The 25,538-nt window shown below is 44.1% G+C and overlaps 1 protein-coding gene across 3 annotated transcripts in view; it reads right to left on the minus strand.

Annotated features, from left to right (window-relative positions):
• Positions 1 to 2,234: 2,234 nt before the first annotated feature.
• si:ch211-136m16.8 overlaps positions 2,235 to 25,538 on the minus strand; it is a 41,968-nt gene continuing 18,664 nt past the window's right edge. For 2 of the 3 annotated variants that reach the window (XM_039764972.1, XM_039764973.1), the window contains exons 2-10: positions 11,272 to 21,924; positions 10,802 to 10,982; positions 10,623 to 10,720; positions 7,926 to 8,106; positions 7,747 to 7,844; positions 6,016 to 6,196; positions 5,837 to 5,934; positions 2,558 to 2,646; positions 2,235 to 2,430 (exon numbers count right to left, since the gene is read on the minus strand). In XM_039764972.1, coding sequence (XP_039620906.1) covers positions 2,364 to 2,430; positions 2,558 to 2,646; positions 5,837 to 5,934; positions 6,016 to 6,196; positions 7,747 to 7,844; positions 7,926 to 8,106; positions 10,623 to 10,720; positions 10,802 to 10,982; positions 11,272 to 21,924 — 11,646 coding nt within the window. In that variant the 3' untranslated portion in view covers positions 2,235 to 2,363. The remainder of the gene's footprint in view (positions 2,431 to 2,557; positions 2,647 to 5,836; positions 5,935 to 6,015; positions 6,197 to 7,746; positions 7,845 to 7,925; positions 8,107 to 10,622; positions 10,721 to 10,801; positions 10,983 to 11,271; positions 21,925 to 25,538) is intronic. The other variant, XM_039764974.1, reaches the window with a different exon arrangement.

Genomic DNA, 25,538 nt, shown 5'->3' on the forward strand with positions numbered 1-25,538 from the left:
TCGCTAATTATTTGGAGGATTCACATAGAGGAAGCAAATGTGCGCCATAACTTGAACTTCTTTTTCAGGGTGTGGAATGTAAACCTCTGTGACTCTGCTTTTGAGTTGTCCCGAGTCCCCAGCTTTAGACTCACAGTGGGGGGAAACCAGAATTTGATCCCCTGCTGAATTTCTAAGCCCGTTCGCTTAACAAAGAAATCCTCTAATTGTGATGGTTGTTTCATTTTAATGGAGAGAGACGGAATATCAACCAAAAATCCAGAAAAAAACACATGACATCAAAAGTTAGAAATTGATTTGCATGTCATTGAGAGAAATAAGGATTTGATGCCCTACAACCCAGCCAGAATTATGGCTCCTACAGATTGGCTGTGTGCCCACGTGGCACAGATAACAATCAGTTGATCGATCGATCAATTCCGAGTCCTCCTGGTCTCAGCTCATGATGTGTATAAAGCCCACCTGTCCACAGAATCAGTTTCTTCCATTCCAACCTCTCCACCACCGTGGGCAACGCCAAAGAGCTGTCGAAGTTACGCCGGGGTCAAGGCTGGAATGGGCTACCAGACCATCAGCAAGAAGCTTGGTGAGAAGGTGACAACTGTTGGTGCGATTATTCGGAAATGGAAGATAAATATAAAATGACCATCAGTCAGCCTGGGCCTGGAGCTCCACGCAAGATCTTGTGAGTGAGGATGGTCATGAGAAAGGTGACTACACGGGAGGAGCTTGTACCGGACCGTGATGATTCAGAGGTTGACTGCCAAACTTTGGATGGGCCTGTGCAGGACGCTGCAAGATTTCAATCCATGATGGCATAGCGTGTTACTAATGGTATTCTTGGTGACTGCGGTGGTCCCAACTGCCTTCAGCATCATTAACAAGCTCCTCCCGAGGGGATGCTATTGGCTCTAGTTTGTTCTGCGTCAAGCAACACATCCCAGAGGAGAAAGAGTGCCCCCTTCTGGATACGGTGGACTAATGGCTGCATTCTTTAAATTTGTAAAAGATGGCGTAAATGAGCTTTAAGAGGCCAGCGCTCCATTGCGGTAGCATTAGCTTGCACTCACGCTGTTCTCTGCTCCCTTTTGTGCTCTCTTCTTAGTTGTAGGCATAGGTGGTCTTTTGGACCACTTTCTGCTTTTGGATTTTCTTAGCTTCTGGAATTCTCACTTGTTATTTTGGATTCTGATTTCCATCCATTATCCAACCAGCTATATCCTAACTACAGGGTCACGGGGTCTGCTGGAGCCAATCCCAGCCAACACAGGGTGCAAGGCAGGAAACAAACCCCGGACAGGGTGCCAGCCCACCACAGGGCACGCACACACCAAGCACAATTTAGGATGGCCAACGCACCTAACCTGCATGTTTTTCGGACTGTGGAGGGAAACCCACGCAGACATGGGGAGGACATGCAAACTCCATGCAGGGAGGATCTGGGAAGAAAACCCAAGTCTCCTTACTGTGAGGCAGCAGTGCTACCCACTGCACCACCGTGCCGTCCGGATTCAGATTTTTTTTTTAATTTCTTTTTGCATTTTTTTTTATGTTTGGAATTTTGAATTTTTGTATTTTGCATTTTGGATGTTTGTCTTTAAATCAATATTTTCATGAGTTGTTTAATTAACTTGTTGAGGCCAGGGTTTTTCCTACTGGTTTCTCTCTCGTTCTGAGCATAATTGCCATAATCTGAATGCCTTAGAGTGGAAATTTTCTGTTCTATTTTCCATACCCCCCAATGTAACATTATGTAAACAGTAAACACAAATAATTTCAGATCCTGATTTAACGCCCTATTCGCGGCGCCATTCCTTGCCAATTCATGTGGTGCTCAACAACCACAATATGAAGCGCTGGCTGGCATTCTGTGAATGAGTAACCTTAGTTTGAAGTCAGCCATAAAATCAGCTTAGAATGGAACAGTGAGTGGCAAGTCATCTCTGAAACAGACTTTGGAGGAAGTGGTGCTCCTCTCCAAACAAAGGCAGCAAAAGGGCACCGAGCCTCTCCACGGTTTAGTGACACCACAAACTCTGGGTTATGGTGAGAAGAAAAAGAAGGAAGTGGAGAGAGAAAGGAATAAAGAAGAGGCTTGGACTGAGAGCATCGAATAGTAAAAGAAAGCCCTCGCCGTACCACCCAGACGGGTTAACGTTCGAAAGTACGAGTCAAAAAACTGGCAAGTTCTGTTTAGAACAACTACTACCCAACAAATAGGAAATGGCAACAAGTAACATCCCCAAACCATATACAGATGGCTTTATTTTGTAAGAAATAAATACATAAATACAAGTTTGTGTACATTCCGCTTCTTTCAGAAACATGCAAGCAAATAAATAGCCGGCTTTCTGGCGTGTTCTTCAGTCGGTGGTCTTCTTCAGCTTTCCCCTTAGCTCTAACATCATCTGCGGGTGCGCCATGCCGAATCTGCAAGGAACAGAATAGAAGGGAGTTAAAGAGGAGCAGACTCTTACCAGATGGGGGCGCTGTTCAGCCTGCGCTGCATTCCCTCAAGCGCCCCAAAACCCGCTTCAGGAAACGTTCACTCAAGTACCCGACTTTCCCAGGAGGTGTCCATTTCGGTTTAACCTCCTTCTTCGGTGGAGTTTCCAGGCCCTGGTCACTTTGGTTTTCTGGCAGCACCTGTCGCAAATGAGAGAAAGGAAATCAAATAAAAATGGACATAAAGACTTCTTCTTCTTCTTCTTCTTCTTTTGGCTGTTTCTGCTAGGGGTCGTCACAGCGGATCATCTTGTTCCATATCTTCCTGTCCTCGTCATCTTGCTCTGTGACACCCATCACCTGCATGTCCTCTCACATACATAAATCTTCTCTTAGGCCTTCTTCTTTTCCTCTTCCCTAGCAGCTCTATCCTTAGCACCGTTCTCCCAGTATACCCAGCATCTCTCCAAACCAACCCAATCTCGCCTCTCTGACTTTGTCTCCCAATCGTCCCACTTGAGCTGACCCTCTAATGTCCTCATTTCTAATCCTGTCCATCCTCATCACCCCCAATGCCAATCTTAGCATCTTTAACTCTGCCACCTCCAGCTCTGTCTCCTGTGCCACCGTCACCAGCTCATAACACACAGCTGGTCTCACTACCATCCTGTAGACCTTCCCTTTCACTCTTGCTGATACCCGTCTGTCACCAATCACTCCTGACACTCTTCTACACCCACTCCACCCTGCCTGCACTCTCTTCTTCACTTTTCTTCCACACTTCCCATTCCTCTGTAATGTTGATCTCAAGTAATTAAACTCATCCACCTTCACCAACTCTACTCCCTCATCCTCACCATTCCCCTGACCTTCCTCTCATTCACACACATGTATTCCGTCTTGCTGGTCCTACTGACCTTCATTCCTCTCATATCTCCACCTCTCCAGGGTCTCCTCAACCTGCTCCGTAATCTCACTACAGATCTCAGTGTCATCAGCAAACATCACAGTCCATGAGGACTCCTGTCTAATCTTGCCTGTCAACCTGTCCATCATCTTTACAAATAAGAAAGGGCTCAGAGCCGATCCCTGATGTAATCCCACCTTCGTCACTCCTACCGCAGACCTCACCACAGTCACACTTCCCTCGTTCATATCCTGTACAACTCTTACGTACTTCTCTGCCACTCCCGACTTCCTCATACAATACCACAACTCCTCTCAGTCACCCTGTCATTTGCTTTCTCCAGGTCCACAAAGACACAATGCAACTCCTTCTGTTCTTCTCTAAACTTCTCCATCAACATCCTCAGAACAAACATCACATCTGTGGTGCTCTTTCTTGGCATGAAACCATCCTGCTACTCACTAATCATCACCTCACTTCTTAACTGAGCTTCCACTACTCTTTCCCATAACTTCATGCTGTGGCTCATCAATTTTGTCCCCCTGTAGTTACTGCAGTCCTGCACATCCCCCTTATTCTTAAATATCGGTCCACCAGTACACTTCTTCTCCACTTCTCATCCATCCTCTCACTTTCCAAGATTCCATTAAACAATCCTGTTAAAAAGTCCACTGCCATTTCTCCTAAACACCTCCATGCTTCCAGAGGTATGCCATCTGGACCAACGGTTTTTCCATTCTTCATCCTCTTCATTGCTGTCCTTACTCCCTCCTTGCTAATCTGTCGCACTTCCTGATTCGCTATCTCCACATCATCCAACCTCTTCTCTCTCTCGTTCTCTTCATTCATCAGCCTCTCAATGTCCTCTTTCCGTCTGCTCCACACACTCTCCTCGCTTGTCAGTACGTTTCCTATACTGGGCTCAAAATGTAGTAGAGATGACCTTCACTAGGGTGTGTTGTTTGTCACGTAAGTCTGTGTGTCACCTACAACCTGAATTTAAATGTTTTTCTACTATGAAAGAAGCTTCACTCACCAACCCCTTAAACCCCCCAAGCCAAGCGCCTACGCACCTTTGTGAAGAGGGGGACTGAGAGCACCCCAAGGAGATGTGGCCGATCCTCCGAAGCCCCTCTTAAACAGTAATACAATGGGAGTCAAATAACAGTTGGTTTTTTAACCTCCTCTTTGCCCGATCAGCTGCTGACTTGCTGCTGCTCCAGTGTGGCGTGATCTGCATTTCGTGCGGCGCTTCGAACGATTTAAAGTCACTGACTTGTCTCTCTCCCCCCCACACCCAGACATCCTCAATCACTACGTGATCTCTTTTCGCTGCTTCGTTATTTCACCGAGTAATATTTTCCATTTGTTTGCCCTAATGTGATCTTTACTGTCAATTTTTTGAGGCTTTCGATTATTCCTACTTCCATTATCTCTAACCTGCTCTGCATGTGTACCACGGGATTTGCTATCGAAGGTTGTAAGTATGACGTGACTTGACCATCTCACGGGATGTGAAAGTGTTTGCCTGTCCCTCTTCAGAAGATCATGTCTCGTCGCAGGAAAAAACGTCTCCTCCCAAGATTTTATTTTTTATAATAGAGAGACCATGTTTGTTAATGTGCCAGGGGTTTTAATGGTTCCCCTCTCCCTTATTGAGTGTTTATTATGTAGTGTTGTTTGAAACATATTACGTGTTATCGTCTACTGTTGAATTTGCTCAGCATTTGTAACATTTCTATTGCACTACTGTATTGTGTATTTTATTTTATTGACCTCCTTCTTTTTGACACCCACTGCACGCCCAACCAAGGGGTCTCTCTTTGAATTGCCTTTCTTAAGGTTTCTTCCATTTTTTCCCTACCAGGGTGTTTTTTCCTTGTCTTCTTAAAGTGTCAAGGCAGGGCCTGTTAAAGCCTATTGCGGCACTCCTTGTGTGATTTTGGGCTTTACAAAAACAAATTGTATTGAGTTGAATTGTGCTCCCCCTTCTCCTTTTTCATTTAAAAATTGAGATATGTGCGTGTTTGATTTTTAATCTTGTAGATTCTAACTTTCAATGAGTTTATAACTAGAATACTCTTTTCAACTTGTTACATTTTTTAGCATCATTTTACCCCACCTTTTTCTTTTTTTTTAAGTGGGTATCATTATTTTGGCATATAGGCTGGTTTCTGCACTATAACACTGGGACTTCACCCTACATGGTGCTTTGCTCTGCCTGCTGTCCTCTCTTTCACTTAGCCACCCACCCAATTACAATCCAGCAGCACAGACATATGTCAGATGTGCTCTTACACTTCAGAACTCCTGTCTATTTTGTTAACAAAAAACTTCACTGACCCTTGAACCTGAATTTTTCCAATCCTAACATCCTGTCCCTGCACGTCTATGGCATCCTCCAAGTGATGGTTTCTTGGAAGTTAGGAGGAATTTACAAACTGAACAAACAACTCAGAATGACATCCCCCTTGCTTCTCTTACCTTTGGTTGCTCCACCTCCATGGTGGCCACTGGCTCTCGTTTAATACACACCGGCGCTGTCTCCCTCTTTCTGAGCACTGGTGGTCCAGCTCCCAATCCTGCAAAAAAAAGAGATGGTGACAAGAATGGTGTGGCCGTTAAACAAGAATAGCACGAGAAACCCACAGAGCAGTTCTTACCTGGCAGCATGAATGGTAAAGGCACACCACCGATGCCCTCCGGTCTGGGCAGTTTAACCGGAGATGGATCGAGGCTGGGCTTCTTCAGGATTTCTTTGGGGTCTTGAGGTGGTCGGCACTGCTTGTTACGTAAGGCAATGCGGGACTTCTGGACACTCAGGTCCAACAGCTGGGGGCCAAGCTGAGCAGAAGGAAAAGTCGATGATAACAACATTTATTAGTACAGTGCGTTATAAATGAAAAATGGACAACAAGCAAAAAGAATGATAGACAGATAGATAGATAATGAAAGTCACTATATAATTGATAGATCAGATAGATAGATAGTCACGCCACTTTATTAAGTTCAAACGTGTTGACATCAAGGTGTAAAATTAATGTCGAGAGACATTCACTAGGGTGTAATGTTTAGATTAATCCACTAGATGGCGGACAAAGACCGCGAGACAAGCCGGTATCGTCACTGTTTTTTTTTTTTGTTTATTTATTTATTTATTTTTCTTATGTTTACAACATGACATCAAAATGTGCGGCGGCTTTCTTGATCTTGGAAACATATTTCTTTCAGAAGACGTTTTGAGCATTTGTGCCGGCTCGGATTCTAAAGTGTCAGAAGAAAATGAGAACGAGAGTGCGGCTGAAAATCAGCGCCGGCAGTGAAACGCGCATTGAAAACCAGCGGAGCGTAGCGGAGCCTGTAACTGGTTGAGTGCCTTGAATGATGTTGTATGCTTGACAGTGACCGAGTACTGAGCAATAGAAAAAAAAGATAATTTACAGTTATGACGAAGCAAAAAGAAACGTAATAAAAGTGCATGTATGGACCCGCGTCTGTTTTGTTTCAAGTTTGGCTCTCCCTGCTGTATTAAAGTGCAACGTTTCTGCCCTCGTGTGGTCAATACTTAGTATGACAAGAGGAAAATTGGTGTGTTTGTCTTAATGCTTCATTAACGGCACTTTTTAACCATGGAGGATCCACAATATGTCAGTCCTTAATCCAGTTTGACTTTCTAAAGTGACGTCCCACATTTCAGTGTCACTTCGCAGCGTAAATATTGCAGTGTGAAATCCTGTCACCTCTTGTACACACCACACTTGATAGCATACGTTTAGTTTCTAAAATGAAACCTCGAAACCGTAACTTACACCCAGTCACAACAAATGAAATAGCGACACCCAGGACTGCGGTGCAAAATACACAAAAACACGGGACAAGTGCAAGACAGGTGAAGAACTAAACTGTACTATAAATTGATACATACATAAATAATAAAGATAGGGAAGTGAATTGATAGTAATAATTTGAAAGAAAGAAAGAAAGCCCCGATGACGAGGCTCAATGAGCGGCTCTGCACGAGCTGACAGGTACATTTGGGGACACGTGACTGTCCAAACTGATCCTCAGCATTCCTCAGCATTACTGGTCGTCACTTATTCACTCGTCTCGAAATGAATCGCTTTGTTCATAAGAAAATAATGGAATTCGCTAGATGATAATCAATTGAAATTTAGTTGAAAAGAAAGTTGTGTAAGTCACCACCATCCTCTCCATCCTATTTATTGGGTCAAAAGTATGACAAGAACTCTAAACTATCACCAAGTCTCTTCTACTCCATTTCTCTTCTTGGCAGTTTGCTTTCTTAAATCCCACGACTGCACATCTACAGCTTTTTCCAAGTGGTAAGATTTTAGAAGTTGAACCCAAACTGATGCCCTCCTTGCTGCTCCTACCTTTGGCTGTTCCACCTCCATGGTGACCAGCGGCTCTTGTTTAATGCTGGCCGGTGCCGTCTCCCTCTTCCTGAGTACTGGTGGTCCAGCTCCCAGTCCTTCAAAAAGACAGATAGTGATGTGCATGGCGAGCTTACAAAACCAAGAACAACACCTGAACCCCACAGAGCAGTTCTTACCTGGCAGCATGAATGGTAAAGGCACACCACCGATGCCCTCCGGTCGGGGCAGTTTAACCGGAGTTGGATCGAGGCTGGGCTTCTTCAGGATTTCTTTGGGGTCTTGAGGTGGTCGGCACTGCTTGTTACGTAAGGCAATGCGGGACTTCTGGGCACTCAGGTCCAACAGCTGGGGGCCAAGCTGAGCAGAAGGAAAAGTCGATGATAACAACATTTATTAGTACAGTGCATTATAAATGAAAAATTTACAACAAGCAAAAAGAATGATAGACAGATAGATAGATAATGAAAGTCACTATATAATTGATAGATAGATAGATAGATAGATAGATAGATAGATAGATAGATAGATAGATAGATAGATAGATAGATAGATAGATAGATAGATAGATAGATAGTATTTGGTATAGTAGGCAGGATTAAGATAGATAGAGCCTTGGGATAGAGAGACTGCATCCATCTTTTACATTGCCTTTGATTTTCTTGTATTTTATACCATTCTTTCCATAAATAGATAGATGAACATTAAAGGTTCTATAAAATAGATACACAGACCTATTACTGTATATGGTGACTAGCATCCTTTCCAAAATGAATTATAACTTAAATCAGTATAAACTAAGCATAAACATGACCCCGTTGCTCAGTGTAGCTCTGCCACCACCAGTAATGAAGCCAGGATTCCCTGCATGGAGGTTGCATGTTCTCCCCAAGGTGTGTTGGTGACTTCCAAGCGCTTTTGTTTCTTCCCACAGTCCAAGGACATGCAGGTAATGTGAGATTTTGTTGCTAAATTAGGCCCTGATATGCTGTGTCCTGTCCAGGTGTTGATGCTTCCTTGATTTTGGGACAAGTTCCAGTTGCAACCTCACCTTTCCTTGGATAAGCACACTTTAAAATTTTAATATTTAGCTCACAGACAGAGATCACTATTTACACCTCTAATGAAGGTGGCTCTAAGGAAACATTCCCCCTACAGTCACGCCACTTTATTAAGTTCAAACGTGTTGACATCAAGGTGTAGAATTAATGTCGAGAGACGTTCACTAGGATGTAATGTTTAGATTAATCCACTAGACGGCGGACAAAGACCGCGAGACAAGCCGGTATCGTCATTGTTTTTTTTTTTTTTTTATTTATTTATTTATTTATTTATTTATTTATTTTTCTTATGTTTACAACGTGACATTAAAATGTGCGGCGGCTTTCTTGATCTTGGAAACATATTTCTTGCAGAAGACGTTTTGAGCATTTGTGCCGGCTCGGATTCTAAAGTGTCAGAAGAAAATAAGAACGAGAGTGCGGCTGAAAATCAGCGCCGGCAGTGAAACGCGCATTGAAAACCAGCGGAGCGTAGCGGAGCCTGTAACTGGTTGAGTGCCTTGAATGATGTTGTATGCTTGACAGTGACCGAGTACTGAGCAATAGAAAAAAAAGATAATTTACAGTTATGACGAAGCAAAAAGAAACGTAATAAAAGTGCATGTATGGACCCGCGTCTATTTTGTTTCAAGTTTGGCTATTAAAGTGCAACGTTTCTGCCCTCGTGTGGTCAATACTTAGTATGACAAGAGGAAAATTGGTGTGTTTGTCTTAATGCTTCATTAACGGCACTTTTTAACCATGGAAGATCCACAATATCCATCCATCATCCAACCCGCTGAATCCGAACACAGGGTCACGGGGGTCTGCTGGAGCCAATCCCAGCCAACACAGGGCACGAACTAATCCTGGGCAGGGTGCCAACCCACCGCAGGACACACACAAACACACCAAGCACACACTAGGGCCAATCCACCTAACCTGCATGTCTTTGGACTGTGGGAGGAAACCCACGCAGACACGGGGAGGACATGCAAACTCCACACATGGAGGACCCAAGAAGCGAACCCGGGTCTCCTAACTGCGAGGCAGCAGCACTACCACTGCGCCACCAGGATCCACAATATGTCAGTCCTTATTCCAGTTTGACTTTCTAAAGTGACGTCCCACATTTCAGTGTCACTTCGCAGCGTAAATATTGCAATGTGAAATCCTGTCACCCCTTGTACACACCACACTTGATAGCATACGTTTAGTTTCTAAAATGAAACCTCGAAACCGTAACTTACACCCAGTCACAACAAATGAAATAGCGACACCCAGGACTGCGGTGCAAAATACACAAAAACACGGGACAAGTGCGAGACAGGTGAAGAACTAAACTGTACTATAAATTGATACATACATAAATAATAAAGATAGGGAAGTGAATTGATAGTAATAATTTGAAAGAAAGAAAGAAAGCCCTGATGACGAGGCTCAATGAGCGGCTCTGCACGACCTGACAGGTACATTTGGGGACACGTGACTGTCCAAACTGATCCTCAGCATTCCTCAGCATTACTGGTCGTCACTTATTCACTCGTCTCGAAATTAAATCGCTTTGTTCATAAGAAAATAATGGAAGTCGCTAGATGATAATCAATTGAAATTTAGTTGAAAAGAAAGTTGTGTAAGTCACCACCATCCTCTCCATCCTATTTATTGGGTCAAAAGTATGACAAGAACTCTAAACTATCACCAAGTCTCTTCTACTCCATTTCTCTTCTTGGCAGTTTGCTTTCTTAAATCCCACGACTGCACATCTACAGCTTTTTCCAAGTGGTAAGATTTTAGAAGTTGAACCCAAACTGATGCCCTCCTTGCTGCTCCTACCTTTGGCTGTTCCACCTCCATGGTGACCAGCGGCTCTTGTTTAATGCTGGCCGGTGCCGTCTCCCTCTTCCTGAGTACTGGTGGTCCAGCTCCCAGTCCTTCAAAAAGACAGATAGTGATGTGCATGGCGAGCTTACAAAACCAAGAACAACACCTGAACCCCACAGAGAAGTTCATACCTGGCAGCATGAATGGTAAAGGCACACCACCGATGCCCTCCGGTCTGGGCAGTTTAACCGGAGATGGAGCGAGGCTGGGCTTCTTCAGGATTTCTTTGGGGTCTTGAGGTGGTCGGCACTGCTTGTTACGTAAGGCAATGCGGGACTTCTGGGCACTCAGGTCCAACAGCTGGGGGCCAAGCTGAGCAGAAGGAAGAGGCAACGGCAACAAACATTAATTAATACAGAGCATTCAATAATGAAAGTGTAGACAGTCATTAACAACAATTAAAGAGAAGAACTACAATAACAAAGATGATAGATAGATAGATAGATAGATAGAGTGAAAGGCACTATATAATAGATAGATAGATAGATAGATAGATAGATAGATAGATAGATAGATAGATAGATAGATAGATAGATAGATAGATAGATAGATAGATAGATAGATAGATAGATGAACACAAGCTAAGTGTGTCACTAATTACCTGCACTGACCCCAGCGGGCTCACATCCCCACCAGCTTGTGGTCCACCCTGCATGTCCTCCTTAGTTGTCGTCTCCGGCTCTGGGGACTCAAGATTTCTAACTGGAAGGACCAGCTTCCTGCGTGTGGGTTTGGCTTCTTCTTCGTTGCCCAGTCCCCCACTTTCCTTCATAATCTTCTTGACAGGTGCTGAATGTCTTCCTGTGGCCAGTCCTCCTTTTGGTGAAAACATAGGTGGCTGGAAGCCCGGTTGTCCACCCAGCTGAAGGAGCAGCTGCTGCACCTTTCCTGATTTCATCTTCTTTTCTGTGCCATTGGTTGTTCCATGGGAAGCCTCTGAATTCTGGGAGACACCGGTGTCAGGAGAATCTCCTCCTTGACCAGGGCTTTGAAATTCCCTGGAAGTGATGAAATCCCATTGTTTGAGGTGCTCTTTCACAGATTTAGTCTCCTCCCCAGCTACCACAGGCTCATCCTGCCTTTCAGCTGCCAAATTTCCTGACGTGCCTTCCACTTCATCTTCAGTACTCTCTGATGCACCCTGATCCTTCACTCCATTCCTTTTTATTAGACATTCCTTTAATTCTCCTTTTGATGCCCCCTCATCTTTCATTTCTTTAACTTTTTCTGCTTCTTGTTCTTCTTCAAGTGTAATCAATGTTACGTCATGACCTACAGTTCTTGATATCTTTGATACCCCATCAGTCTCCTCTTCATTTGTTTCCTTTCTTTTCAAAACGAATATGGACTCAGCTTTTGAGCCAGACTTCTCTTGCACAGTTTTTTCCAGGTCTGTCTGAAGTGTTTTTGTTGAGCTTCCGTCTCCTGCATCAATAATCTTGGATGAACTTTCTTCATTCTTTTCTCTTTTTTCTGATAAAGAGCTGCCATCCAAGTCCATTTTTTGGTAGGCCCATTGGCTCCCATTATCAACATTTGTATCTTCTTGAATCCTTTCAAAACTTTCTTGAGGTTTCTCTTCAAAGCTTTCAGACACACATAAATCCGCCTGTTTGTTTTCAACTATGTCCATGTCTTTAACCTGACCTTCCTCTTGTTTTCCTACTGAACTACCATAATATTCTTCCATCTTTCTTTCCACCACATCATGACATTCATCTTCATTCCTTTCCTCCACACCCTGGCATTCCTCTTCATTTCTTATTACCTCATCCTCACTTTTTTCCTTCTTCCTTTCCACCACTGCCTGATATTCCTCCATCTTTCTTTCTGGCACATCCTGACCTTCCTCTTCCTTATTTCTTGGCATTCCCTGACATTCCTCTTCATTAATTTCAGTCACAACTTGATCTCCCCCCTCCTCTCTTTCCAGAACACACTCTTTAATTGTGCCAGCTGCTCTCTGGCCTCTCTCATTCACCACATCTGAAATAACTTGATTTTCTCCATCAGCACCTTCAATTTCCATACTTTTTCTTACATCTTTTCCCCCTCTTTCTGAATTTCCTAATAGAATTGCTTCCTCCACTTCCCTTTTCTCTGATAGTTCCTCATCCTCTTCTTTAACAATATCCAATGACCTTGTGTCATCCTCTTCATTTCTTTCCATAACCCCCTTGTGCCGATTGTCACTAAGTTGTGACACAATCCTATCTTCCACTTGTTCTGGATCTGCCGTTGTTGTTCTATCTTGTATTTCCAATTCCTCTCCATTCTTTTCTATTCTAATTTCTATTACACCCTCATCGGCCACAGATACGTGCAGATCTCCCTTATCATTTCTATCAGATTCATGCTTTTCTTCCTCTTTACTTTTTTCCGAGTCTTCCTCATGCCGCTCTTCAGTTCTTTCCATTATTCCTTGACTAACCGCTTTTTCTAGATTTGATGAGGGAGACACATCTTTCATTACTTCTAAGTAAACCTGCTTTTCATCTTCTGCTCTCTCCTCACTCTGTAGTTCTTCTCCTCTTGACTCTGCCCAGGCCTCCCTTTCAAAATGTCCTAATGCCTTATTCTCCACTAGAATATTCTCTGACACTCTCTGATCTTGTCCAGGATGTCCTTCTAGTGGACTTGTATCCTCTTGTTGGAGGATCTCTGATGTCTCCCAACTTTCCCTTACAGTTCTTTCTAGAGCTCCCTTATCCTCCACTTTATTTAATCCAAGTTCACTTTGGTCTACTGCACTCACCACAGCAGCCACATTCTCTTCTGTATTTTCTTTCTTTTCTGGTGCCTCCCATCTATCTTCACTTAATTGCAACACACCCTCATTGTCACCATAAGTGATTCCTGAAGTGACATTTTCTAGGTCATTAGTGTATTCGAGTACCACACTCTCACCATCCCTTCCTATTCTTTCTCCTAAACCCCGATTACCCTTTTCCTTGTTAACTGATATACCACAAACCTTCATTTCATGGGTTTCAGGGTGGTCTTGATCACCCTTTTCATTACATTCAAGTAACCCCTGGTTCACCTCTTCAATTCGTTTGAATACAAATTCATCATGATCATCACTTTCTAGTGGTACACAGAGACACTCTTTATCACTAACATCTGAGGCTTTATCTCCCTCATCTTCCCCTCTTTGTGGTGCACCCTCACACTCCTCTTCATTAATTTCTAATACACTCTGGTCTTTCACTTTGGTGTCATCAACTCTTTTAAACGCAATTTCATCGTGTCCCTCTCTTTCAAATGATGTACCTTGATGTCCTTCAGTGGTAACATCTGACACATCATGATTCTGATCGTCTATTCTTTCTACTATGCCCTGATCTTCTTCTTTATTTATTTCTAATACATCCTCATCCTTCACCCTAATTTTGTCTGTTCTTTCGACCACAAACTCATCAAGCTCTTCCCTTTCCAATGACATACATGGATGCACTTTACCGGTAGTCTCTGAAGCATTCCATGTTTCATCTCCTGATCCTTTTGGCCCATCCTGATCTCCCTCCTTATTACCTTCTACCACACCATGATTTTCGTCTTCATTTATTTTTGATGTACCCAGGTTCTCCTCTTCATGTGTTTCTAATGCCCTCAAATAATCAATTGTAGCTTCTTCATTCCTGACCAACAATCCCTTATCTTTGTCACCAAGCCTTTCTAGTCCATCCCAATCCTCCCCTGGCTCTACAGTTTCTTTCAACAAGAGGTGATTAGAAACGTTTGTTTGTAAATCCACATCGTCATTTTCACTTTCCTGTTGATCTTCATGTTGGTCTTCATGCAATGAGGCTGATTGTGACGCTGTGTGAGATGGCACATCAGGAGTGGTGTCCTCATTCTCTACCGAAGGCAGCAAAACACCTTCACCTTTCTTGAGCATGTCTTCTTCTCCCTCACTGCCTGCAGAGTCTGCTGATTTTATACATGGAGGAGAAGATTCATTTTCTTGTTCTGACAAAAGTGATAACCTAGCTGTTGCATCCTTGGACACTGAGACTGAGAAGATTTCTTCCTGAGGACATTCCTGGATCTCCTCAGTTCTTGACAATAGGATAGCAGATTCAGGGTCTTCTGTTGAAGTGTTGAGTTCCTGACCGTTTCGTTGAAATTCTTCAAGATGTCCAGATGTTGTCTCTGTGGACATACCCATCTCATCTTCGTTCTTGACCTGCAGTCCCACCGAATCTCTTTCTTCAGATAATGCAAATGCGATGCTCTTGTCTGTTGCCTTCACTTGATCTCCGTCAGTCTCCTCTAATGTTTCAGTGGACACTTTGATTTCTAGAATTTCCTTGGATCTTTGAATGCTGTCGTCTATGACTTTAACTTCTTCTGAAGCTGTTGATTTTGATTTATCATCCAATGCTAGGAGGCAATGTGTGTCCTCTTGATAGTCACAGGGAGCTTCTTGTTTCGTTTCCACCAGTAGCTTCTCACGATCTCCATCACCTTGTTCTTCATACTTTTGGAGCTGTGCACCATCAACAGCATGATCAATATGTGATGCACCTGAGCAGGATGATGGTGTCTCTACTACTTGCATCATTGGAACAGTTGAGCCATCTTCTTCCTTATCTCCCCCTAGGAGATCTGATCTGCCACAGCTGAAGTTCAGTATTTGGACAGACTCCTTAAGGTTTAGATCTTCAGACACTGACACTGGGAACATTTCTTCCTGAGGACATTCCCGGATCTCCTCAGTTCTTGACAATAGGATAGCAGATTCAGGGTCTTCTGTTGGAGTGTTGTGTTCCTGACCTTTTGGTTGAGATTCTTCAAGATGTAGAAGTCCAGATGTTTTCTCTGTGGACATACCCATCTCATCTTCATTCTTGACCTGCAATCCCATCGAATCTCTTTCTTCAGATAATACAAATGCGATGCTCTTGTCTGTTGCCTTCACTTGATCTCCATCAGTCTCCTCTAATGTTTCAGTGGACACTTTGATTTCTAGAATTTCCTTGGGTCTTTGAGTGCTGTCATCTATGACTTTAACTGCTTCTGAAGCTGTTAGATTTGATTTATCATCCAATGCTAGGAGGCAATGTGCGTCCTCTTGGTAGTCACAGGGAGCTTCTTGCTTCATTTCCATCAGTAGCTTCTCATGATCTCCTTCAGCTTGTTCTTCATACTTTTGGAGCTGTTCACCATCAACAGCATGATCAATATGTGATGCACCTGAGCAGAATGATGGTGTCTCTACTTGCATCATTGGAACAGTTGAGCCATCTTCTTCCTTATCTCCCCCTAGGAGATCTGATTTGCCACACATGAAGTTCAGTATTTGGACAGACTCCTTGAACTTTAGGTCTTCAGGCACTGAGACTGGGAAGATTTCTTCCTGTGGACATTCCTGGATCTCTTCAGTTCTTGACAACATGATAGCAGTGTCCAGGTCTACTGTTGGAATATTGAGTTCCTGACCCTTCGGTCGAGATTCTTCAAGAGATAGAGGTGCAGATGGTGTCATGTCCCATTCATCCTTGTTCTTGATCTGCAGTCCTACCTGATCTCTTTCTTCTTTTGCTTTGCTAAATCTTTCATCTTCCTCCATTTCAGCCCCAGTTGAGACCCTTTCATTTTCCTTCTGGGGTGGTGTTGTGAGATCTTTCATAATTACATCTGCGCCAGCACCAAGATGCTTGTCAGACTGTGATATCTCTTCATCGAGTTCAGTTTCTTCTTCCTCCTCAATACTGTACAGCATGTTTCTAGCTTTCTGCATGGCATAGTTATTCAGTTGCTGGAAATGATCTTCCTGGAGACTCCAGTCATCTAATTCTTCCTCTTGCCCACCGTCAAAATCTAACTGACAATGTGAGCGTTCACTTTTTTGATGCAAGGAAAGCCATATTTTATCATCACTCTCTTCATTGTCCTCACTCATTTCATCATCATCATCACTGTCATCATCATCTTGTTCATCATCAGAGTCTAACTGGCAATGTGAACCATCACTTTTTTGGTGCAAGGAGAGCCAGATTTTATCAATCTCCCATTCCACATTGTCCTTACTATAGTCATCAAATGCAGCGTCCATTTCTTCTTTGTCCCAGGCAGAAAGCTCATCACCAGCAGAAAAACATCTTCTCGCTGTCAACACCTTTGGCTTGTTTTTGGAAAATCCAGAGTCCTCCTTACATACTTCTTTTTCCTCCAATTCTAGATTCTTCTCAGTGGGAACATTTCCCTTTAGACTTTGGTCATCTTCACATTTACAGATATCTGCATCTTGGTTTTCCTCTTCCTCTGTGTCCATCTTTGCTTCATTGCCTGGATTCCCATAGTCATCATACCACATTGCTGTTGCCCTCGATAAGTCTGAAGAACACTCTGCAGCTAAGAAGTCAGGGATATCAGACCGAATTAGACTTTTAGGAGCTTCAGGGTGGTCATCAAATACATCTCCAATTAGCTGATGATCTTCAAATGTCAATGTTTCACGGGCCTCAGTGTGGTTGAACTGAACTGTTTCTGCCTTTGGAGTGCTGGACTTTGCTGTCTCCGTCATTACTGCAGACTCTTCATGCTGGGTTACTTGGTTGTAATGTGGATACTCTTTTCTAGAAGCTTCCTTTGATTCTGAATCTTTGGTTCTTGATTCCTCTGATGCTACAGCTGAATTATCTTCTGAAGAAGACTCTTCCTGTCCTGCACTTTGGGCTGAAGTATCTCCTTCTGAATACTTTATTGAAGATGGCTCCTCCGGTTTGGTTAGTTCATCTGATGTGTTGGTACCCTCTGCTTCTAAATTTTGGGTTACCATCCCTGGTACCCCTGGGCACTCACATGGGGGTGAAACCACTGATGGGGAAGCTTTAGAGTGCTCTTGGGAAACAGAATACTCAAAGTTTACAGTTAGAGCTTCTCTTGGTGAGGCTTCTGGACACTCGACTGAAGACAGTCCTTCTGGTTCTACAGGACCTAATTGTGGCACTTCTGAAAATTCAAGATGTTCATCTGAAGATGGCTCTTCTGGTTTGATGTGCTGGCCTGCCTGATCTGGTGTTGCTGGTACCAGCTGATCCTCCACTGGGGACAACTCGGATGAAGCTGAAACTGCGGATGGAGATGCTTCCATGTGCTCCTGTGAAACAGACTGCTCAAATTTCTCAGCCTCATTTTGTTTCTGTGAACAACCTGAAGATGGCTCCCCTGATGTTGTGTGTGCTGACTGTGATATTTCTAATAATTTATGCCACTCTTCAGAAGATGGTTTAGCAGTCTTGGAAGGTTGTGTCGCTTCCTCTTGTACCCTCAGATCTTCCACTGAGAATGGTTGAGAAGATGATAGCACTGGTAGCGAATCTCCATTGTGTTCTTGTAAAACAGGTGGATCAAATTTCACTATCTGAGTCTCTCTCTGAAAAGCTTCTGGACGTTCCACTGATGGTAGCTCCTCTGATACAATGTGCACTGCATCTGAAATTTCTTGTAATTCAGGACATTTTTCCAGTGATGGCTCATCTAGCTGTGAATGCTGGTCCTTTATATGCCTCACCTCTGAATACAACTCAATAAAAGGCATAGTTCCTGTTGCAGAAGTCTCCAAAACATCTTGGTGTAGGTGCAACACTGATTCCTCCAGATCTTCTAGCTGTGTGTTTTTCATTGAAGTTTTAGGACACACTTCTGGAGATGGTTTCACTTTCTCTGCATCTTGGACTGTGTTCTTCTTTTCCTCTGAATACTCTGATAAGACCAGCACACCTGAAGATACAGCAGTCGTGTCAGAAATGTCCAGACCTTTCTGCAAAGCTGACTCCTCCAGATTCTCAGGTTGACTTTCCGTCTTTGAAGCCATTGTGCCATCTGCTGAAGGTGGCTCCTCTGACTCCCCATATTGTGGTACCATCTCTGACACATCTGAAACTCCAGGACAATCTTCAGGCTTGTGAACCACTATTTCTGTTATCTCTGAGTGTCTTTCTGAGTCTAAAAGAAGTGACGTTGCCTTATCCGACAGTTCAAAACGCTCCTCCAGCAAGGACTTCTCAGGTTCTGAAAGCCAACTCTCTGAAATCTCTGGACATTGTGCATTTGTCTCTATGACTGGAGAGGCTGTGCTTGCCAGTCCTGAGCTCTGACTTGATGTCTGCCCATCCAGTGGTTGGGAGACTCTATCAGATGGCTTGGTTTGCCCCTCTACGTTCGGTTCCTCAAATTCTTCAGCCTGAGAAACCTTTGGAAAGATTTCTAAATCCTGATCGAAATGGTAGATCACTTCTGTTCCTGAAGCTTTTGGACTTTCTCCTAAAGATGGCTTCTCTTCTTCTCCATCTTGGTCTGCCCTCCCTCTGATGATGTCTGAATCATCCTCTGAAATTACAGTAAAGGAATATGGAGGTCTCCTCTCAATAGATTTCGGAAGCTCTTCAAGTTTTTTGAGCTGATTTGATGTCTCTAAAGCTGTAGGGTGTTTCTTGTTGATTGGCTCGTCTAGTTCTGCACATTGAAATCTTTGGCCAATCCCAGCTGTAACAGATTCGGGATGCTGCTGTAAATTTGAAATCCCAGATTTGTCAACCTGGGTTCCTTGATCTTCATCTTGTGGACATTTTTCTGGAGATGGTAGCCCTGAATGCTGTCCCGCTATCTCTCCCAACTCTAAATCTTCTGGACACATTTCTGAATGTAGCCCATTTTGTTCTGCTGTCTTGGGCTCTTCTGGATATTCACCTGGAGATGGTTTTTCTGATTCTGAATGTTTTTGTCCTACTGTCTCTGTTAATGATACATCCTGTGGAGGTGCTCCTGGGCCTGTTCCATCTGACGTCACATGTTGTCCACATGATGGTTCCTTGAGTAGTCCTTCTGTCCTTGTTAACTTGGATGTTCCTGGATGCTTTTCTGGACATGGTTCATTTGGCTTTGTGTGGTGTACTACTGCCTCTGCCTCCTCCAGACACTTCACAGAGGCCTCACAAAATGCTATTTCTATTTCAGAAGTTCCAGAAAGGTGCTTTAATACTGAATCCTGAGATTTTGCCTGTTGAATTTTGGCTTCTGAAGTCTCCGGACACTGTCCCGAAGATGAACCCTCCACTTCTTCTTTCTCTGTGTCCAACAAGGTTTGGGGAATCATCTTTGATGATATCTCAATTTGTTCCTCAGGTAGGGTTGATGCCATTGGGTTCTTTGGATACTGAGATGTGACTACCTCTCTTATCTCCTGACACATTAGTGAGGACACCTTGAGTAATTGTGGGATTTCATTTTGAGATGCCTCTAGATGCTGTTCTGAAGGTGGCTCTACTGCTTCCATATGTTGGGCTGTGGTCTTGGCCTCACGTAACGTTTTTGGACGCTCATCTGAAGACACTTCAGTTACTAACTCTTCCGGACACTCCTGAGAGGACACTATTAGTGATAGTGGAGCATCCGTTGAAGGGTCTTCGGGGTGCTCTTCTGATGCCTCCATCCCTAATGTTCCAGGATAAAATGTTCCTATGGTTGACTCCTCAAGGCCTACATGATGAATTGGTTTCTTTATTGCCTCAAAAGGCCCTGCTGCATCCAACCCATCCGATGGCAAATCAGCTTCTCGATGTTCTACCAAAGAAGGCACCTCAAGCCCTGCAAGATGAACTTGTGGACCTGAGGCCCCTGAACACTCATCTGAATATGAGCTCTTGATATTTTTATGTTTGTCCGGTGTCTTTACCTTCTCTGGAACCTCTTGGTGCAAATTTAAGGACGAGTCCTCAGATTGTGAATGCAGGCCTGCTGCCATTAGAAATGTTGTGGAAGCATCTTCAGGCCCAGCATTTTGGGCCTCTGCCTTAAGTGATGGTAGAGTTTCTGACTTAGATGGTTCTGAAAGTTTCCCAGCATTCAGCTCCTCCGGAGTCACAGATTGCACTACTAACTTTACAGAGCCTGCAGGATCTTCAAGGTCAATAGGTTGGGCAGACTCTTCTTTCATTTCTGAAGTTTGGAGATGCTCTGCTTGGGCTGTGAGCTCTAAATGTGGCGGGTAAAGTGCTGAAAGTTGAGTGAAAGTGTTTAAGGCCTTGCATTGTTCTTCAGGCTTTGCAAGTGCCATTTCATTGATAACCTCTTCTGATGATGTTGCCACCTTTGGTGACTTAGAAGATTTAGGATGTTCTCGGAAGGCCCCAGCCCGCGTGATTGATGGCTGGATTGGGGACTTTTTGGGGCTGACATTGAAGCTTGGTTTTACTTCATTGGTGGACTGAGAGTCCAAATCTAATGTCCCTTGTACAGCTTGTCTTTCTTCAAGAGTTGACTCTTTTGGTTCCACATGTTGACCTAACTGTTCTTCTTGTGTCAACATTTCCAGCTCTTCTTCACCTGCTGATTGAGAAGTACTACAGAGCTGGACAGACTGTCCCAGTGATGGCACTCTGTTGGTCAGCTTTTCCACTGAAGGTGCGTCTGTTTGATTAGTGTGTGTATCCTCAAGAAGATCTTCTTTCATGGAGGACCTGAATTCTGTAAGCTGCTCGCTTCCCGTCATCACTTTACCCCTGCACATTGACTCTTGCGGCTCTTTGGGTGAGGCATATTCTTGAGTTATGGTCAGCTGGAGAACCTCAGTGGTAACTTGTGTGGCATATGTTCTCTTCAGTTCAGCCTTGTCTGCTTCTTCATCTTTAGAGTTTTCTAAAGCACTGGACCAGGCCGTCATACTTGAAGGTTTTGGTAAATCTTCCAGGGGGTGGCTTGCAGTAGCGACTACTGTGGTCTTTTCCTTGACCTCAAACTCCTGTTGGGTGTCCCATCCCACATATCCTTGTGCTGTTTTCTTCTGTGGAGCACAGGCTTGGTCCAGCAGTGCAGCTTTTGAATTGGTCCATTCACCAAACTCCTGAGCAAATACTTTTTTAGCCTTCCCAGTTTGGTCTTCATGTCTTCGGCGAGTAGCTGGCCGGTGGCGTCTGTTGAATCTGCCTTTGGCTGTCACCAGGCACTCTGTGTCCTCTTGACTTGGATTGTTCTCCTCCTCCTTTTCCTCTGTATTCGGGGACACAGAGCTTTCGGGTGCTTCCTGGTCCACAGGGACATTCACCCTGCATACAGCCGTGTCGCCATGGCAACTGGCCCCTACGGTTTCTGCCACTTCGGTCACTTCCTGCTCGCCGATGAGACAGCACTCTGTGGAAACTGCTTCCTCTCCAACAGTGGAGCTCACATCCTCTGCCTGCTGCTCAGTCTCTTCCGGCTGTGCCTCAGTGCTCAGGGTGTTTCCGAAGAAGCCTTGGAAATAAGACTGGAAAAGAGAAAAGACAGTGAGAGTTGCATCCAGGGAGAAGTGGGTGGACTAGAGCTGGCCTGGAATCAGGTCTGCATTTTGAAGCTTTCACTCCCATCTAACAACTTTTTCTGCCCTAGAGTGGGCATCATCTCTAGAACCTGACAATCTCTAACCCAAGTCTCCAGTGAACACCTCTGCTCTGTTACCCGACCTCCCAGTGAACATCTCTGTGTTTGCCCAACCACCCTAGAGAGGACATCTCTTCTCTAGGAGTTGAGAATATTTTACTGTCAGGTGGACACCACTGCTCTGAGAACATCTCTGTGTCCATCAGCTCAAATCTGAATGGACTGTCATGAATGGTGTGAAAAGGGGGTGGCATGGTAGGACATTGCCAGGGTTTAAAGGGGGGCAAAGAAGAGAAGAATCAAAAGAGCTAGAGGAGGAAGAGAGGAGCCATAATGGGTAACAAAAAGGTCAGCACCTGTCCAAACACTTTTCTTATTAAGGTGCTTCATGGACCACAGCAGACCAGCCATTCACTGTTTGTCTCATTAGCTTCAGTGAAGAAGTCATTTCATGATGGACACACACAATGGTGCAGATGAGACCACTTTAGCTAGCAAGCCATTTGGTGTCTTTGCTATGCGGCAGCAGGTTATGCAAACAGGAAGCAAAGCAAACTGTGAATGCGTCACGTTTGAGAGTTAAGGAAGCAATGAAGGGTCATAAATCTAAAGGCGTGAACTAAAATTAAGCAGCAGTAATGAGCTTCTAAGCAGGAGTAAACCAGCGGTCATGGGGTCCTTTGAGGACCAAAAGGGAGGTCTTCCTTAGAAAAGAAATCAAAACACACAGCATCAGACAAGACACGACGAGGGATGAAACAACGGTTGTAAAGACCTGCAATCACTGCAGGCCTCCATTACTGAAACTGAAGACCCCACTTCCTGCGAGAATCTAAATCTACAACATTAGAAAGGCAAGATAAATGAGGAGGAGGAGGAGGATGAGGACGCTACTGAGGCATAGCAATAAACAACACAAGGAGCTGATTTCCAATGTGAGATGGAAGAGATCTGCAATCTCTGTGGACCACCAGGGACAAGACAAGACAAAGAACCCCTGTGTTAGTGACGTCCTCAGAAGAACAAAATTACATTGTCAGAATGGCCTGAAAGGGCAAAATGAGGAAGCCAAGAAGGCAGAGAATTAGAGACCAGACAGAACTGGCATCTAAGGTGGAGCAATGACCTGCAGCCACTGTGGCACCCCAGGCTTGAGACTGGAGACCAGTCCTGATTCAAAGGCAACGCCACAATACCCAAAATGTGCAACATCAGACGAGGCAGGATGAGGGTACTAATGAGGCGTAGTTCTAGATAACGGTAGGAAATGGATTACCACCTCTGTGACATCCTAGGAACAGGACTGAGGACCCCAGCCTTAATGAGATCTTCAGAAAACAACATCCAACGAAGCAGGATGAGACAACCAATAAGACAAAGAATAATTGGAACTGGTTTCTAAGGTGGAGCAAAAACATCTAGGAACAAGACTGAGGACTCCAACAACCTTGAGGAACAAGACTGAGGACTCCAACAACCTTGAGGAACAAGACTGAGGACCCCTGTTTCAATGACATCCTCAAGAAAATGAAAATGTACAATGTAACATCTGACAATGCAGACTAAGGAGGCCATTGAGACCTAGTTTTAGATAACAGTAGGAAATGGATTACAACCTCTATGACATCCTGCGAACAAGACTGAGAACCCCAGCCTTAATGAGATCTTCATCAACCACATCAGAAGAAGCAGGAAGAGACAACCAATAAAACACGGAATCAAAGTATAATTAGAACTGGTTTCTAAGGTGGAGCAAAAACCTCTAGGAACTAGAAGGAGGACTCCAGTCAATCTCTAGGAACAAGACTGAGGGCCCCAGCAACTTCGAAGAACAAGACTGAGGACCCCAGCAACCTCTAGGAACAAGACTGAGGACCCTAACAACCTCGAGGAACAAGACTGAGGACTCCAACAACCTCGAGGAACAAAGACTGACTGACCCCAGCCTTAATGAGGTCTTCAGAAAACAACAAATGTTCAATATTATATGAGACAGGGAGAGGGTACTGATGAAGCATGGGCCTAATGAACTGCAGGACCTGGCCTCGAAGGTGGAGCAAAAAACCTGCTGCCACTGCAATCTTCCAACACCGAGACTGAAGACCCCCAGCTTTAACAACATTTTGAGAGAAACAAAATTTACAACATCAGATGAGGCAGGATGAGACAACCAATAAGATATGGAATCAAGGAATAATTAGAACTGGTTTCTAAGGTGGAGTAAAAACCTGTAGAAACAAAACGGAGGACCCCAGCAACCTCACGGAGCAAGACTGAGGACCCCAGAAACCTCGTGGAATAAGACTGAAGACCCCGGCTTCAATGATGTCCTCAAAAAAATGTACAGCATACCATCTGATAATGCAGATTAAGGAGGACATTGAGGCCTAGTTTTAGATAACATTAAGAAATGGATTACCACCTCTGTGACATCCTGTGAACAAGACTGAGGACCCCAGCCTTAATGATATCTTCAGAAAACAACAAATGTTCAATATCATATGAGACAAAGAGTGGGTGCTAATGAAGCAAGGGCCTAAAGAACAGCAGGACCTGGTCTTTAAGGTGGAGCAGAAACCAGCAGCCACTTCAGCCCTCCAGGACCAAGATTGAAGACCCCCAGCTTTAAAGACATTGTGAGAAAAACAAAATATACAACATCAGATGAGGCAGGATGAGACCGCCAACAAGAACAAAATCCTGCAGTCACTACAAGGAACAAGAGTGAGGAATCACATCATTGATTTTCTCTGGAAAATCAAAATGTCCAACATGAGAGGAGTCTTAAAAGGTTGGCTGAGGGATATGATGAACCTTGATTTAAAGAACAACAGGACCTGGCCTTTAAGGTGGAGCAGAAACCAGCAGCCACTACAGCCCTCCATGACCAACACTGAAGACCCCCAGCTTTAACGACATTGTTAGAGAAACAAAATGTACAACAGCAGGATGAGACCACCAACAAGACATATTAGTAAAGAAGAGTGAGAATTGGCTTCAAAGGTGGAACAAAGTACTGCAGCCACTATCATCATCATCATCATTGATTTTCTTACAAAAACAAAATGTCCAACATGAGAGGGGTCTGAAAAGGCAGGATGAGGGATATGATGAACCAGAGAACTAAGAAACAGCAGGAGATGGCTTCTAATGGGGAGATGGGATGAACCAAAAACCTGTAAACCCCTGTGGTCTTCCAGGAACAAGACTGAGTACCACTGTTTTAATGACATCCAAAAAAACCAAAATGCTCAATATCAGGCGAGACATGATGAGGGTGCTAATGAAGCGTAGAATTAAAGAACAGCAGGAGCTGGCCTCTGAAGTGGAGGAAAAACCTGCAACCACCGCAGCCCCCCTTGTCCTGCGTTAATAACAGTTTGAGAGAAACAGAATATGCAACATCAGACGAGGAAGGAGAAGGAGAGAACCAATAAGACCTGGAATTCAAGATCAGTTGGAACTGGCTTTTATGGTGGAGCAAAAACCTGAAACTTCTAG

The sequence above is a fragment of the Polypterus senegalus genome, chromosome 10 (assembly GCF_016835505.1).
Source record: "Polypterus senegalus isolate Bchr_013 chromosome 10, ASM1683550v1, whole genome shotgun sequence".
NCBI classification, from domain to species: Eukaryota; Metazoa; Chordata; class Cladistia; order Polypteriformes; family Polypteridae; genus Polypterus; species Polypterus senegalus.